Source organism: Pelecanus crispus, chromosome 7 (genome assembly GCF_030463565.1).
Source record: "Pelecanus crispus isolate bPelCri1 chromosome 7, bPelCri1.pri, whole genome shotgun sequence".
Lineage (NCBI taxonomy): Eukaryota > Metazoa > Chordata > Aves > Pelecaniformes > Pelecanidae > Pelecanus > Pelecanus crispus.
In genome coordinates, this window is record NC_134649.1 from 28,392,907 (window position 1) to 28,410,932 (window position 18,026).

General features: G+C 38.0%; 1 protein-coding gene across 1 annotated transcript in view; it reads left to right on the top strand.

The window, feature by feature from the left end:
- Positions 1–18,026, top strand: part of EFCC1 (EF-hand and coiled-coil domain containing 1) — a 52,730-nt gene that overhangs the window by 22,161 nt on the left and 12,543 nt on the right. The window contains exon 3 of the mRNA XM_075714523.1: positions 15,664–15,809. Coding sequence (XP_075570638.1) covers positions 15,664–15,809 — 146 coding nt within the window. The remainder of the gene's footprint in view (positions 1–15,663; positions 15,810–18,026) is intronic.

Here is an 18,026-nt window from a genome sequence, read left to right on the forward strand (position 1 = left end):
TAACATCATGAAACATACTCAAATCAGGCTCTGAGTGGCTCAGAGGTCTTAAATAAAAATAAATCAGGCTCTTAAATAAAGCCATTCATGATACCAGATTTGGGTTCTACATGATGAAGCTCCAACTTGTGAGCTTATCTCTGTTTAAGAAGGTATGGAAATTTGATTACCATTTTTATAACAGGAGCAACTGAAAATCCCAATAATTGGGTCCTCACTCAACTTTATTAAAAAAACCCTCTGCTTCAAGTCACTTCTAAAATTCAAATCAGTCCTTCAGAAAACTGTCTTTGCTATTTCAGAATGCAATAAAAAACAGACCAAGGTGAATGTCACATCACTCTGGGGTTCTCTGTAAACATTTGGTCACACAGTTTAACTTTCACACAAGCTTGTACCTGCTTAATGGATAGAACAGGGAGCAGACAAACAAGGGCACATTTGCTATGAATGTGTTCATGAATACTCTAAATGTACAAGTTTAGGGAGTGGTTACATCACATTACAGTCATGTCTCTGGATTTAGAATTGTACAGGGAAATCCTCAGTCCTCCTGCAACTTGGGCTAATTTTTGTTGGGTTTTTTTTTTTTTTTACATAGGCGATGTGAAATACAGGAAAACAATACATTTCTTTGAAGTAGTAGCACTAGCAGAATGGAGATAAAACCCTATTTGATCTCCCAAGTTTTGAGCCAAAAGAATAGGACAGCAGCAGAATTCAATCACAATTTCCTAAACACAGAGGTTCAGTTCCCCCGTTGGGTTATGAAGGAAGTCACACTGATGTTAGCATGAGTAAGTCACATAAATCCTGTCCACACCAGTAGCACACATCCCTCAGACTGGGAAGCGCTGGCACAACCTCGTTATTTCATGAGCAAGTGTCACTGTGGCCTCCCTTCCCTGGTTTCAAAACCACACACAGTTAGTTGCAGAAGTAACAGACCCCAAAGTTTCAAATGTGATGGGTACGGCTCTGCTGAGTTACCAGATATGTACTGGGAAGGTAAGATACAGTGAACAGTATTCCAATTGTCTCCGTCTATAAACATGGGGTAGTCACAATCAACAGTGCGACATGCACAAAGCAAACACATTAAACAAACAGCTCTTGTTTTCACAGCCCAGCTATCAGAGTCCTGCATCTAGGTATCATTTGCAACAGAAAAGTTTATAATATACATTCAACTGAATAAAAGCAGACCATCAATGTCAAATTGCACATGGCCAGAAAAAACTATTTCCTAGAATCTTGCAGTCTAGGTTGAAAGATACAGCAATTGAAACATTTCCACAGAATCAAATTGCTGATTAAAAGGCTGCCTACAAGAAACTCTTTTGAAATAAGGAAGGCATTGAAGCCCTGCCGTAGGTCAAGATTTTACTAAGCCTTTTACTAAACAGTAATGATAGGCTACTCTGAAGTAACCTTTGATCCTGCATGGCCTTTCTAAGAACTGAAGTAAACAGTGGTCTTAAGGGATACTGGGAACTTGTGTGCATGCCACCATGTCTCTCCTACACTGCGATGAACCCAAGAGCCTCAATTCCCATTATTCTGATAAGCGTATTTAAATAACAATTTTTAAAGCTGCTGCCAGAAATCTCACCACAAGATATTCTCTGTCATCACCAGTATGTGAAGGCTGCTTAAGGCAGCTGCACATGACACCGTTTTAAAGTCATCTGAAATAGATCTGCATGTGATATATCCTTTCTTTCTGTTACTAATGATGTGTTTGGGTTTTAACTAGAGATCTGGGAATGATCTGGCATTTTAAACAAATACTTCTGCTAGAAAATGAAATTTATGCACCAGTGTTTTTTTTTTTTTTACCAGATTAGACCCTTCATCAAATCTAGAGCCTGTCACTTCTCAAACAAGCATTAATGGTGGTCCTTACATCTGAAACTAAGGTCATTTCTATTCCCAGTAGGATGGGGACCTGAAAATAAGCAGTATTTATCCTAAATATCCCAGTTCTGGCCAGGATGAATGCAATTCAATGAGCCTTTGCTAATGCAAACCAGACTTCTGCATGCTCATGGGATGCTGTCATTTATCCTTCGAGGACATAAATGTACAGCTGGCTTAGTTTATTGCCAGCACCTTTTTTTAATGACCCTCCAGATATATGACCTTCGATGTACTCATGCCCTGTTTCAAGGAATTTACAATCAAAAATGCAGGCAGAGCGTGTTAAATCCTACCTTTAGCTGTTGTTGCCAGCCTAATCACTATAGTGTATAAAAATTCACTCATAGAGTGATTCACTCATTAGAGTCTCTCTCAGTTACTGAACAACATGGCACACTACAGAGCAGCAAACGATCATATAATAAAAGATTGTGGCAAGTAATAAGTACAATCAAGATCATTTTAAGAACCATAACATATGGTTTGGAGGGGGAAGGGGTCTCTACTGATAAATTTCAGGCTTAATGATACAACAGTGTTGCACTTTGCAGAGTTTATGTTGATTTTTTTTTTCCCCCCCATTTAGTTGTTTCAAGTATCTATAGAAAACAAAATCAAGAAAAATCTACATTCACTACAAAGACCTCCTACTGGTATTTTTTAGTCTATCATCTCAGATAAAACAGTATCTTTAGATTCTGTGTGAGATACACAGACAAACTCCAGTCTGTTCAATAGTTTTAATTCAAGCAACAAACAAAACCCATCAGGCTTTATTGTGGGACTAAGCCCAAAGAAACCCAGAAACACTGCAGCATATCAGTCCTGTTTCTGCTCTGATTTCAATGGGACTGTTTCAGACCTACAAAGCCTTTTACACTCGCTCTAATGGAAACTTTAAAATGTAGAATATGCCATGCCTGGAACGTTTCCAAGAAATTCTGGTATGTAGCTAGTATAGCTTTAAAAATTAAAATAGCATCATTGCCAGCTAAGTAGTATGGCTAAAAGGGGTTTTGGTTTAGATGCTTTTGGATTGTGACTATTTTGAATTTTTATTTCATATATTTCTTGAAACATACTGTTGCTAATTTCTAAAAACCTGGCAGTAAAACTCAGGAACATATTCTGCTTTCATTTTTTACCTGTTTTTGTATTAGTACAGAATATATTACCCCTAATATTCTCAAATACAAACAACATAATGTGAAGGCCAAATCCATCTTCTTCGTGACGTTTGGCTTTATTAAATATAGAAAGTGATGCTAAAATTAGGCTCAAATTTATTCTTAAGGATGCACAAATTTAAGGGTTTCTTCCTCAAAAATTGTCATCCCACATGCTATATCCCCATTTTCTAATGGGGCACCTCCACCTACCTAAGCCTACAGAGGCTAATAAGCTTCCTAACACAGCCAGCAGTCAAGTGAAACATTTCCCTAGTGTGACTGTACTTGCTTTTAAGGTGGACAGTTACAAACTCCCACACGCTTTTTCAGCACCTGCAGTAAAAGTTAGAACAACTTCTCCATGACATGTGGAACTTCATGGGAGTTTGAAGATGCAGCAGAAAGGAACTTCAGTGTGAAATTTCTAGAAGGTTTTCATTAACAAGTATTTCTGTGTGTCAAATTTTGTCAAATTTTATCCTAACCTGTCTTCCTTCTTCTAATACATAAATCTAAGGATTTGAAACTGTATTGTAAAATGTCAAAAAGCCAAGGGTAAAGATGAAGTCTCATATTGGATGCAAGAGCATTAGAAAGTTTTGGGATCTCATCCAAGGCTAAGGCAGATGAGAAGTTTTCCAAAAGAGTTGTCCAGGGCAATAAAGTAGAAATAGAAAATATGGTGTAAAAACCTGGTTGCAGAAGTTTAAATATTAGTCACCTACTGTGAACAAAAATGAAAGGCTAAATGTATTTTTATAAATACCTGAGGTTTTTAATTCTACTATAGCCCTATGATGTTAAATTTAATCCTTGTTTTTTACAGTAAGATAATACAACTGGTATCACCTACTGTTTCAAACAACTGCATTTATTTTAAGTCTTCCTCCTAGTGCTATGTTACAGAGAACTTCTGAGAACTGCTTCCTGTTTTTCATACAGATTTCCCTCTTTTCCTGTGGAAATCTATTGAGGAAACTCTATGAAAACAAAGGGACGTATCTGTTCCTAAATACCTGTAAGATTGTCCAAAAGAATCGTATTTACCAGCTGTTGAGAGTAGGGGCTGCATGCGATGCGAGTAGCGCTGTATCCAGTGGAGGTAGCTCAAACAAGCTGCATCCAGCTCAGATGCAGCAGGGCTGCTGCATGGAGGGGAGTCCTTTGTTAGAATAATTTAGAGTAATGTTGATTAAGAAAACATGTATCCTGGTTACCCAGCCTTCCTGTGCAGAATTTTCCTAGTAACAACTTCCATCTGCCCCCCTCTCCTTCACCTCATTTACTATTTCTCCTACTTCAGAGGAACCACAGGGTTCCTCGGTCTACTGGAAGTCATCCATAAAACCTGCAGTTTTTATATACATTCATACATTAACCTACATTTATGGCGTCTAGTTTTTCAAGAAGAGACAGAAACAAGTTAGTCATACCTTTTTTTCTCCACTAAACATTTGTATTAATTTATGTTGACTTTCTATAAATGTTCAATGATGTTGCATATGGCCACCCTGCAAATTCCAGGTGATTCTGATAGAAGAGAACAGGACTACCAAAGATTGCCTAAGCCCCATATGAATCACAATTTTATGCTATTGAACATCATGGAAATGAATACAGTATAATCATATTACAGAAACTGAAAAATGGCTTATAAAGCAAAAACTTGAGGAAAGCTGTTAAATGAACTTGTATAAAACATAACCTGAACTTGGATCAAGTCAGTTATTTGAAAACGGTAATACTGAAATATTTACTTAGTAAAACATTTAAGGAGGTGTGTAACTTTATGTAAGGATGGCAACTGATACAATGAAACTAAAATGTAATTAAACTGGTTTTATGTCAATGAGACTACATATTCAGTTAAAATTATGCACCTGCTTAAGCTTTCTGCTGTAGTAGGAAAGATGTTATGTAAAGTTTAAACTTTGGTGAAATTTAAGTAAATTTGGTGATAAATACAATGCAAACCTGCTTGGACTGAGGTTCATCAGATAAAGAAGTTGCAGGTACCGCTAAGACAAGCAGAGGGCCATCCATGGAGAAAGCAGATGAGCCAGAGTGCTAAACATACAGTGTTAGAAATCAGTTCTTACATGCAGGGACCAGCTATGTACAGTTATGTTACATTTCTGTCATTGGCTTTTCAACCTCCAAATAATGTTTCTTATTCAACCATATACCCAGTAAAAGACTAAACATAAGCTGCTGTATTTGCTGTCAAAATACGCCTAGGACCCTAACAAATGCGGGAATACTAGGCAATCTTTTCTGATCTCTATGAACTGGCAAATAACTTACAAACATTTGGGAAGGAAAGTAATTAATTTGGGATTAGTATAAAGGAAGTGTTATTTTTCACAAGTCACCTACCAGAACAATTAAGGCTTCAAGAAAGCAAAGGACAGGCAGCTAAGGAAACTTCCTTAAAACTATTTCAAAAAACCATCAGAATAGCAGGCACAGAGCTTAAATATGAAGGAGCTTGCAGGATTATACAGTATCAAATAGAGAAATAGCACTCTCTAAAGATCTAAGGATGTTTTTACAAACATCAGTGAAACAGAAAAACACAACAGTATGAGGTAATTGTTATTCTTGTTTCCTGATACAGGATCTGAGGAAGATGGAAGTTGTGACTTCCCCACATTCACAGCAGCCAGTTGCTGGCGCTGACACTTCAGGCTCAGGTCTCACAGTAACTACGTGCTCCCTTGGCACTCTGAGCGTCTGGGCTCAGCAGTAACCACAGGACAGCTGTCACGTGTGGAGCACTTGGGAACTTGCAGGGGACCAAACCACTAGGCAGGCCTTTATGCAGTTGTCCTGTGAGAGCTTAAGAAATATCTGACTTAGATGCAAAACTGATGGTTGCAGCCCCTCCTGTTAACAAACGTTAATGTCATACTTTCCCAAATGCTTAGTAAGAGCTGGTCAGAAATAACTTGCAGCCAGCTTAAGGCACAATGTTGCTTTAAGTGAGCCACCTTCCTTTTCCGTCTCTCCAAATCCATCTAAACCTATGAAGTTCTGAGATAAGTCCTGAAGGAATTTACATGCCAGTAAATAGGTACTTTGAGTTTATGCCACAATCGGCGATATCTGCAGTTTTGCGTACATCAAACAGAGAACGGAAAAGCAGTGTTTTGTCAGACATTTTAAGCTTTAGGAGTGGAATTCAGCAGGATCTCCACCCTGCTGATAAGTACTCCCTGACTCCGTTTAGGAAGAACACTTTTCTTTATCTAGGAGACATTAAAAGGATCACTGGACATTTGATCTTTACTGACATACACTCGAGCGTGCAGGAGATAACGGAAGGATTCCTTAGGATTAAATAGCACGCATCTACGTGAAGGAATACATGAGGGGGTTGGTTTGTTATACAAGCAATGACAGAAGAGAATTATCTACAGGACCACAGCTCTGCCGCTCTTTATCTGGCTTATATGCCTTATATCAAGTATCTTGGTTCTATGTGTCATTGTTTTAGAATTTCATGGTATTTTACTTACTAGGTTTTGGGTTTAGGCTTTCAAGCACCTTTCTGTAAAATGGAAGACAGGATACCAGGAGAGAGACAATTGCAAAAATAAAAGTTTAGAGATCAGGAAAGACAAAACAGTCTTAGGAGAATACATACACACAACTCATGCACATGTGGTTGGGAAGGTGGTGGTAGTGTTTGTCTTCACATGCCTCTGTTGTTTTTCCTTATGGGCTAGGCTGAAAGGAGATAAATAAAAAACTGTCTAGAGAGAGGTTTTGCCAGTGGGACTGTCCGCCTGACTAGAAGCAAGGAGGGCTGGGAATCTTGAGTGGGAACTTGTTCTTATATGAGCTTCAGCCTTATTTCAGACCCACACTTCCTGGTAAGCTGTAGAAGTACATTTTTTGCACTGCTTCTCAGAAATGGACTTGTAACATATTGCCAGTACAGAGTCTTCAGCAAACTCTGGGCAGAAGGATCTATGTCCTGTCTTAGAGCAGGATTGGAGGACATTGACCTGAGGAAGGGCACCCACAAGATGTAAAATATCTTGTGGAAAGCAGCCTGGCTTAGACTCAGCTGCCAAAGTGGCAACCGGCAGGCTGGATCCAGGCGACTGGCAATACCATCCATCCCTCTCTTCTGTTGTAGCTAGGAAAGAGCTGTTACGGAAAACAGCTGAAATGGCTGTTATGGCATGGTGTGAGGACTAACAGCAGAAGTCATCTTAACTCACCTGCACATAGCCAGGCACTCTGAATTACTGCTGCACCCACATGGCCTATTAGGAAGGCCCACCAAGGAGGATTTGGCTCTCTGGGCTGAAAAGATTTAGCCATATTGCTGTAACAGGGAAATGCTATTATTTAACCAACAGTTAATCAGTGAGTCAGTACAATATTGAACAAAGCCCTCCTCATCCTTCAGCTATTCCTCAGTATCATCTCTTAAGACACAGACTGCTGTGCTGCTTAACATTATTGTGGGGTCTAGCACCAGTCCCATGTCCACATACACTCTGTTGAGTCTTGTGGGCTTTTGGAACAATTCTGACATTGCCAGCTTAACACAAACTTCAGTTATACTAAATTAAAATAATTGTTCTAATGTGGAAGGAAGGGAAACTCAAGAGCAGAGCTGTGTAACAGATGAGATGAGGGATTAATGGACCTATGACTTCCATTTCCATGACTAGGAGGACAGCTGAATCCAGGTTTTTAATTCAGACTTCCAAGAAATCTTGGGCAAACTTTATCAAATAGCTTTTGTGCTAATAGTTCAATCAAGAACAAGTGATATGTAAATTTTTCTAGCTTTATTTAGGTCTGCATTGTGTGCATCCAAACTCCAGACTTTCAGTGCAAATATCTGAATTTCTAGCTAGCAGGGTGTGGCAATAGAGTTCTTTATTCCAGTGGAACAACATCTGGAAATAATTTCCATTATTTTGTCACAAAAGAATTCATGAAGGAGCAGAAATATCTGAATGACATAATTCCAAAGCGATGTATGTTTCTCCTGGATAGTGCAGTGACTATTAACTATGAAATACCTCACACAGAGCAAAAAGCAGTCTGATTCATGAAGTATGTATTCAAGAACTACCACCATACAATATAATCCCTTGCTAGGTACAGAATTTATAAAAGCACTATAATTATGTCATCTGTTTAGCCTAATTATCAAATTTTATCTTCCATGGAGCAGCCCAAATGACTAATAGTTTATTAATAATGATAAACCAAAGTTTCAAGGCCAAAAAAGATTAAGGAAAACACCAAACAGTGAGACTCTGAGATCTTAAGCTGCATTTTAGAGCTGAAAGGAACGTATTCTGTAAGTCACAGAATGAAACCTACCCATGCAGTTTAAATTCAGCTTCCTTATTCATTTATTTGTAATAAATTTATGTATGTATGAGTGTGTGGATCCATGCATAAGATCACCTATTTTGTACTTAGGTGGGTCTTGCCTGATGCACCAATATTTATCTTACCTGTAAACATGGCCTTAACTGTTACAGTGAAAATGAATTATTAGGTTTTTAGTATACTCTTCATCACAGTATAATATACCAGACTAAAAAGATTACCATCAAAATTTTCTGCTAATTATAGGTGCCCACTCTGACTTATCTAAATGTTCACAGTGCCTAGTATTTAAGAGCAAACCACATGTATCATAACTTCCATGATCCCATGCTTCAGCTGCAGTTCTCATACCCCACAGTCTCAAATTCCATGCAAAAAAAAAAAAATCAGGACCCAGTTACTACCTGCACACATGTAACACGGTAATTATGCATAGAAAGCCTAGCTAAAGTAATTTGCCTAGCATTATGCAGGGTCTCTGGCAGAGACAGGGGTAGAATCTACTTCCTCAAAGGAGCATTTAGTTGCTTTAACAAGGACACTATCCATTCTGTTCCTGTGTCTTACCTGCCTTGCTACTTATAGCTTCTGCAGTAGATGAGAAAGGAACCTCCTGGCAGAAGTTTCCTTCTCTCTAAAGTTGTTGTCCATCCACAGAAATCATTCATCCCCTGCCTTGAATGAGGCAAAGGTCACATAGGAAAAACAGACTGTGATTTTACAAATAATAACTATATTGTAATGCATGTGCTCCAGGGGTTAAGGCAATCCTGACATCTTGTAAGCCGAGAACCTTAAAAAAACAAATACACTTAAAACACAAGAATTTGTATCAGGTAGCATCATCATGACATCTGTGTTTTCTACTAAGAGGGTCAGATTCTCTACATTCTCTGCATAGATTTCTGCTCTGAATTAACTGAACAGCTGACAGCACAGTAAATTATCATCCTTCATGTGGACCTGCAGTGGGGGAGGGAGGAGAAATGAATTTGTGGATGTTTTTTTCTAAACATGTACTGATAGGAGAGTAATGGCAAGACTTCAAGAACTTGGATAGCATCCCCAATTTTATCAGGGAATCTGTTTGGCCCTTAAGCACTTTTTTATGCATATTTCATCTTCTGTCCCTTTATCTCTACCCCAATCCTGTCTCCTTTCTCCATGTTCAAGCCTGCTGTTTCTGTAATTCTCATTCACACTTTAACCACTGTACCTATTCAGGGTGTAATTCAATTGCATCAGCAGTAAAACCCGATTGCAAGGTCTGTCCACCTGCTCGATCCTGTCACAGCCCTGCATTTTGCCATCCCCTGAAAGATGCAACTCTTAGGGCTATGCACCAATCCAAATTTTAAACCTCCTCCAAAAATAAGAGAGGTATGAGATATGTTAAACACACCTCATTTCATAAATCCAGTTCATAGCAGCTCAAGCATTTGCACAACCCAGAGCATATAGGATCAGGTATGAGAAGATGCAGAATGGGAACAAGGTGTTAAAGGAGAGAGATAGTAAGAAAGAGTGGGGGGGTGTCTTCCAAATTTGTTTGGAACTACTCTTTCAGGCCTCAAAAGCTCCTCAGGCCTTTCCTATATGTCAAAGCCACCACTTCCTGCACTAGTGTTCTTGCCAGGGAGAGCACTGAGAGTGCAAAAGGGAAAATCTTCCTGACCCTATTCTTGGTTGTTAGTGCCAGCTTGCCTAGCATAAACAGAGAGATTCACAGTTGTTGGCAAAGTTTTATGTATTTCTTCATGGCCATGGACTGGAGCATGTTCAGTACTTCAGAGCTCTTAAAAAACAGTCAGTGCTCCAGACAAAGGAGGTACAAAGCCTTTTAGAAATGCACTTACTTCTGTCATTCTTGCTTACCTGAAACCTAAAAATCAGCCTAAGAAACATCCCAAATGGCATGGGAAAGCAATATGCAATGGAAGATCTTTGCATCTAAATCTTTGAGTCAAAAACGTCAGGAACATCAATGTACCACCCAGGAAATACACTTTCCTAATCTGATCTCAGATTTTAAGACAATGGGTAACAACAAAGCAGTTGACAAATGAGCAATAAAGACATGTACTAAGAGTAGGTAATTTCTGAAAAACAGTTTCCCCCAAACAGCCTGAGCTTACAGAAGTTGCTCTTTGGAATGGGACAGTGTGGACAATAAAAGGCACATTTCTATTCTGTAATTTCACTATGTCTGCACAAAGCTTTGTATTGTCTCAAAAATGCTTGAAATCATCATAGGAAGAGCACTGCATGACAGCAAGGCTTAACTCTGTTACTCTCTGCTGTGTGTGACAGTACCATTGCAAAATTTGCCTTTTTATATACAATGTGCAGAAAGATGAAAAGATTCTGCAAGAAAACACATTGCCATCAGCAAAATGATTTTTTTTCTAGAGGACTGTGGTTTTGGCAAGAAAATAAAAACCATCAGCCAATAACAGGAAACCTCCTAGAACTGTAACCAGTATTATAGAGGCTTTTTAGCTACACTTCTTATTTCAGTATAAATCCAGGATATGTAGTCATCTTTATCATAGCTACTAAAAAGTCATACTGTAAAAATTTGTCTTTAATGCTTTACAGATCAAGTAATTTAAAATCTGAGATAAAGGAATTTAAAATCTGAATTGATCATAGGAAGTTCATTCATACGATTTCTGTTGGAGAGGGGTTCACAGCTTACAGCACCAATCAAAGACAGATGTATTCAGAAAACCTACACAGACACTTAGCTCCAGTGTGAAAACATACTTGATCTGAATGTTAAATGAAAAGTCGTAAATAAAATAAAAAATATGCACACCTTCTAAACTCTGTAATTCCCTGTAGGGGATAAGCCAAAACTGAAACCATTCTGAGTTCCCCGACCTCTGACAGTTTGGGTAAAATAGTACAAAAATAAAAATCACACGTCATCTTGGCTAAAAAACACAAGTTATAAACTTTTAAAATAAAATATAGCTTAGTTTGTATAACTGTACTTAGGGCAATGTACATATTCACACAGCTGTTTGATCTGCTCCAAATACACTTCTAAAAGAGACCAGCTAAAGGTCTATGAATGTGGAGCTAAGTAATTTCTCAGAGTTATTTTAAGATTAGTCAGGAATTATTTAAGTTAAAGATTTGTTTAGTGCCAGAAGCAGGTGGTTTTTGCTGCAGTTAGATGTTTCCATAACAATAACAGGAGTGCCAATTAAAAGCCAATTAGTCATGGACATTACTTTAGGGTCCAGTACTTTGCAAACTCTTCCCTCTTCAATTTTCCTTCTCCTGAGCTGCCCATTATCCTCAGTACAAAGACTTTAAAATGAATGTGGACTGTTTGCCTGTCTCCATGGAAGCCTTGCCACACTGCACTGTACACAAACGCTTCCCAGGCATCTTCAGCACTACTCTCCCCTCTGATCTTTGCCCTAAACAAATGTGCTGTTTATTCACTCTTCTTCCCATTTATGAAGACCCATTTGATGCTGTATGAATACTAATAAGAAAAGAATTAAACCTATGCTTAAGAATGAGCGAAGATTCCTCCTTTTAGCATTTACCATGACCACGAAAGCATACCAGTTGGCTTCTTCCATTATGTTGTTCTTTAAACCCTGAAACCTCTGCCAGTTCAAAATTAAGAGTGTAGATTTGGCATTAAAGTCATTAAAAGATCCCCAATAAGAAAAAAATGACCTAGCGGTTAAATCACATGATGAGAAATCAGGAGATCATGGTGTTTCATTGTTCTGCTACCAGAGAGCACCACCATGAGTCCATTCATGCCTCCTTCACCTCACTTGAGAACGAGGATGAAATGCTGTGTACTCCAACAATGTGAACTAAGGAGCGTGAAGCAACCCTGTGAATTAACACCTTCCATACTGTTTGGTTGCATCTTCTTTAAAGTTCAAAAACCAGAGACAATCCAGTCAGAAATTTGAAATATTCTCCAAAGTCAATATAGGATCCTATATCGATGGCAAAATTAAAAGACGGAAACAGTCCCTTTATTCCAATAGACAGCAAAGATTCATTAGTATCCCTAATACTATTCTTCCAGTTCTGTGCAACATTTCTGATGAGAACCTTCTTCAACCCATCTCATGTTTAGTTTCTACTTATAGTTTAAAGGAATCGTAAGTTTGCCCTTGCAGCTACATGAAGAGTATTAGCAGCCCCCTTCCCCCCTGCCCCGCACAATTTCTGTATAGCCAAAAAGATCTCTAGCTCTGCCTCCTGATCTTTGGCACCAAACTTGGCAGATTATTGCCTTAAACTGGTTTTGGATGACGTGAATGAAAAATGAAAACCAACTGTGTTTGTACATCCCTTCTTTGGACCTCTGTTGCACAGGATATTCCCCCTCCCCCTTTATCTCTGTCACTAGGCTGTTGGTCCTGTCCTTTTCTGTCACCTTCCCTGGTCACTACTGTGACTAAACCACTGCCCAGCATCACCTTATTATACTGGACTCCTGGCAAGACATACCTAAACAACAAATTTATAGTTTTGTTATTTCCAGCAGATCCTTGACATTCTATATTAGCTGATCAGATATAATTTTTTTTTTTTTTTTTAAACTTGTGTATCTACTCATGATGCTGCTTTGCTTTCTTTTTTCTTCATTTTTATCTGGCATTGACAAGCTCTGAAATTCCAGCTTGTCTGGCCGCATGTTCCTTCACACACATTTAAAATCTACCCCTTTCCTAAACACCTTGAAATAATTTCCATGCATGGTTCTAGAAAACAAGGCTGTATATTAACCTGTGCTGCCTTTTTATTTAGCATGTAAGGTACACTAACTTTGCTATATTTCTTCTGTTGGAAAAACTAAGGCACAATCTGATTTGATGCAAATGATACAGCCTATGCCAGCACCAAGATTTAAATTCTGGAGCACCTGGATTTGAAAACCCTTGCTCAAAACTTGTATTTCTTTCTAGTTTCCCAGATGAACATCTCCAGAGAAGACAGACATGGCTGTCTTTAATCAATATATTGGGCAGAAAGACCTAACAAAACATGGTGTCTGTATGCCTCATTTAATTTCTCCACATCAACAGAGAGCTGATGAAGTCCTCTGAAGAAAAATACTACAGAATAATCAGAGTTTGTACTTTGTATTTCATCAACTAATTGCAAGTTCCCTTACAAGAACTACAGAGAAGTGAAAGCTATTATTTAGGTCTGTCTTGAATCTCATCCAGGGGAAGGGAGTCTGCTACTCGAAGTCCTGAATTTTATGGGAAGTATTGTTTTTTCCACCAAACTTCTTAATGTTCCTCGGTCTACAAGCTAAATTGAAAACAGGCTGCCAGATGCAAAAAGTTAATACCACCAGCAGATCTCCCATTAAACATCACAGCATTTACCCACTTTTGCTAGAAAATACTTTCATGATACTTGAATATTCTCAATATTTTATGGGTTAAGATCTTAACCAACTTTGAGACTACAACTATTGACTGAAATGTCAGCATCTCTGTATTATGTGAACTAACTCCAGAAATCTCTGAAATCCAAAACAGATCTAAATTATACTGCAGCTCAAAACTAAGAGAACAATCTGCACAATACCAGCTATAGTCCTCAAGAGATTGTAAAGGATTCTTATTGAGTACCAGACCCCAAAATATTTTTGTCTTAAAAATGAAGGAAATTAGCATATTTCAGAAAAACAAAATGTAACATTCTTGTGAAAGGAAATACTACTATATTCCACAGTAACTGTTCAGAACACTGAAGCTCTGTGATGCTTCCAGGAGCCTGTGTTCTGAATGCCCAAGCTTAATAGTGCTTGCTATTTGTGCACTACTTCATAATTATTTTTTCCAAAACTAATGAAGCTAAATGACTAGCCAGGCTCCATTCTGGAGACTGCTATTTCCTTTGACTTTACAGGAAAGCCAATTGTTGCTAAGCTAGATACCATAAATTGTAAATGAAATACGTCATTAGTTTTTATGCAGTCAGCTCTACTCGAGTGGGTAAAAGCAGTGCTGGTTTCTAAGCATGGTTTGCCTCATCTTCTGTCCCTACAGATATTTTGAAATACTGACTTTTGTTGTTGTCAAATTCATGATCTTATTTACTTAGTATACTTCACAAGCAACAAGGGAACTAATATTGGTGTAGTTCTTCAGGAACTGATAGCAGCTGTGTTAAACAAAAGCTCTCCGCGATACTCATCTCTAACTTGACATCAGCTTTTCTATTACTACATCTAAAGTCCTGTTTGTAGCAGTAGTTCAATTTATTGGCAGGAGGTATTTAGAAGATTTGTACAAAAAGATCGTGTTATACACCTTGTTTCAGTGGGACCAGTTTGCTAAGTGTTTTAACTCTCACTTTTCATTGATGAATATTTAATGTGTTAAGTACAAGGAATATTCAATATTCACCAGACCAAAACTAATCTGAGAAAGAATATGGAGGGAACTTAATTTACTGTAAAACTCCTGAATTTGGTTCGCTTTCTTCTGCATATAGATTCTTTGTGAACTACATGACAGCTCCTACAGGGAAAAGTATAACCAGGTTATTATACGGTCTAAATAGGAAAGTATCCTGATGCAACTATTGAAAGTAAACTGTTTTCTAAATAGTAAAAAAGGAAGCAATGGAAATGTGCTTTATAGGAAATGTATAATATTCCATTACACAACTTGCACGTGTAAGGTACACAAGCTTGTAATGGACTGGACTTGGTGTTTGTTTAGCTCCATACCTGAGAGGTAGTTTATTCCTACCTCAGAGAATGTTTGATATAAACCTTACATGTGTGGGTGGATATGCCAAATTTCCATTTATCCAATGCAACCGAGTTTCTTACTACATTATAAGAGTCCCCATGGTAAAAACAAAGCATGCTGTCAGTGGAGAAAGGAGAGTTTATGGCCAGAGTAGACTGTTTCTCTATATATTTTCTAGATGCCTTTGACCTAAACTAAAACCTGTAAGTACTATTTAGTTCTTATTACCTAAATCTAAGAATAGCTGAAATCCACCTTCGAATTCTTAGTGAAGCAATCGAACAAAGCCCTGAGGGGGTTGACTTTACAGGCGCTGAAGGCAGATACCCCTGTTCTTCTATAGCAAGTCTGAACAATTTCATTTGATCATTCATGTGCTACACTGTGCGCATTCACCTTGGTTTTTCACATTTCCTACAAGTCCACTTTATATTGCCCTTCTTTTCCAGGTCAAAAATTGCGAGATTTCAGCTTCCCACAAGAAGCAGCCCAGAGCAGAAAGAGGGAGCAGCCTTACCAGATGGAGGATACTGCCTGTCTGTTGTGCAACAAGATCGACGATCTCCCACTGGTGGAGCTGGGATTTCTGAGAACGGTATCAAACTCAGTACCAACCTACTTTATTTCCTCACTGATTTGTAAGATCCTCAGCAGAAAAACTAATACAGATATTAAACCACCAAAGCCACAAATCAATCCTAATGAATCTTGAAATCCTAGACCTAAAGAAAAGGTAATACCTCAGCTTTCTACTTCTCACTTCCCACATAATTTTATGTTTAATGAAAGACTGAATGTATCACTTACAGATACGATTTAAAACTGCTTTTTTCCCATCCAATTCACCTCACCAAAACCTTTTTCCTGGCTTAAAAGTATGAAATTTTCATCCTTTTGTAAATAAAAACTCAGAACTTCAGCTAAAATAATTTCCAAGGAAACCATCTGCAGTTACTATTCTGTATAATCACACTCTTTGGAAACGTCCCGGCCCCTTCAGTAACTCTGAAAAGGTCCACCCTGTTTAGCGCATGTAGTGCTAACTACTGCCATAACATTGCATACTTGCGATTTCTTATGGGACTGCATGAAGCATTCTTTGAAAGTCTTCTAAAATCACTGGGTTTGCCAAGGCTGGCTCTCGCTATCAATGACCTCAACTAGGCTTTTTTAGAGCAGACGGTTACAAGGACTCTCAAAGAGACAGCAATTTGGGGGGGTGGTGGGGGTGGTGGTGTCATTTAGCTACCGTAATGATGAGACACATTTACAATACCCATCTTAGAAGCCAAACATTTTCTTTTTTTTTCCTTCCTTGGGTAGCAGTTTACATGCCAAGTAGACAGCAAATGCAAAGGTTGGTAAGTTTGACTTACCTTCAGTGATTTTTTTTTTTTTTTTGACACACCTAGCTCAAAAAAGAAAAAAGCACTTCTCTGACATTAACTGTAAGTAACAAGGCATCTTTACTGCAGACTGGAAAGCTGTATGTAGTGACAAAAAAATAGATTTTAGGTATGTATTGAGCGGAGCTGGCAAGCAGCTGCTCAGGAACGTGAGAAATAATGACACGTAAATACAATTAACATTGTAGCATGTTCTCCATGTGGTTAAACTTGTAAAATAAACCTGCTTTTAGAGATATTTTTATTAAATCAGACACTCTGCCAGCTCACAGTTTCCATGTCTAACCTACATTATCCCTATTTCAAGTACAAACAGCTTTTTAGCAAAAGCCTTTCAAACAAATTAATTGTGGGTTTATAGATTTTTAAATGTGAAAAAGCATTCCATCAATTAAAAAAGGATTAGTTAGGCAGAAAAGAAAAATAACTCAGAAAGTTGAACAAATAAAAAAATTGTGTGAACATCTGGGATAAACCTAGATTTACTAGATAAAGAAATCTAGATGCAGAATTATTTCTATTTTTATATATACTTTAATAAATATATTAAAGCAGAAGAGCACTTGTATCAATGGAATTGGGTAAGTTATTCTACATCAGCTAATTTACAAATTAATGTCTAATTTTCATTATATTAAAGTGTTCTATGATTGTGACAGAATTTTTTTTTTTAAATATTAGCTTAGTAGAAGATTTCTAATAAAATACTGGCTTTATGTTAAAAGAGATGCATAAGAAGTTTTGCTTTTCCTCTCTGGTTTCCAGTCCTGCTAATCATAACCTACAAGGGGGATGTAAAAGATAGCCCCTTTTGCATACACATTGAGTCAGAGCAGAGGACATTCCCACTGTGGGAAAGCATTACAAGTGTCTTGGATATCCGAGTGTGAAGACAGCTTGAGATTCACATGCCTTTTCCTCCATTTTTAAAAACTGAATCTGAGTGTCTGCTATGCCAGATGCTGCCATTAATTTACTGGATAAAACATACCAGTTTGAAGCTCTTCAGGGGATCCACAGTGTTGGGCAATCGGGTCTCATTGCTGCCACAACAGTTGTAAACTCTGATCATTATCCCTTTGAACTCATATGGCAAGAAAATAAGTGATGATAGAAAAAGTTTACTACTAATGTATCACAGATTGAAAACAGAAAGGTTGGGGGTGGGGGGGTGGGGGTGTGTTTTGTTTTGGCCATGCACAGCTTCACGGAAAGAAAGCGCTTTAATAAATTAGTCTGCACAGGATTGCCATAAAAATACGGGCATTCATTCTCTAATTAAAGAGCAATACTGCATGCAGCTAAGCTTTGATCCTGCTTAGGCAATAAATTATTGAACATGATAACCTATAAATTAGGCACATTGAATGCTACTGGAATGAAAATTGCATTAACAAACATATGCC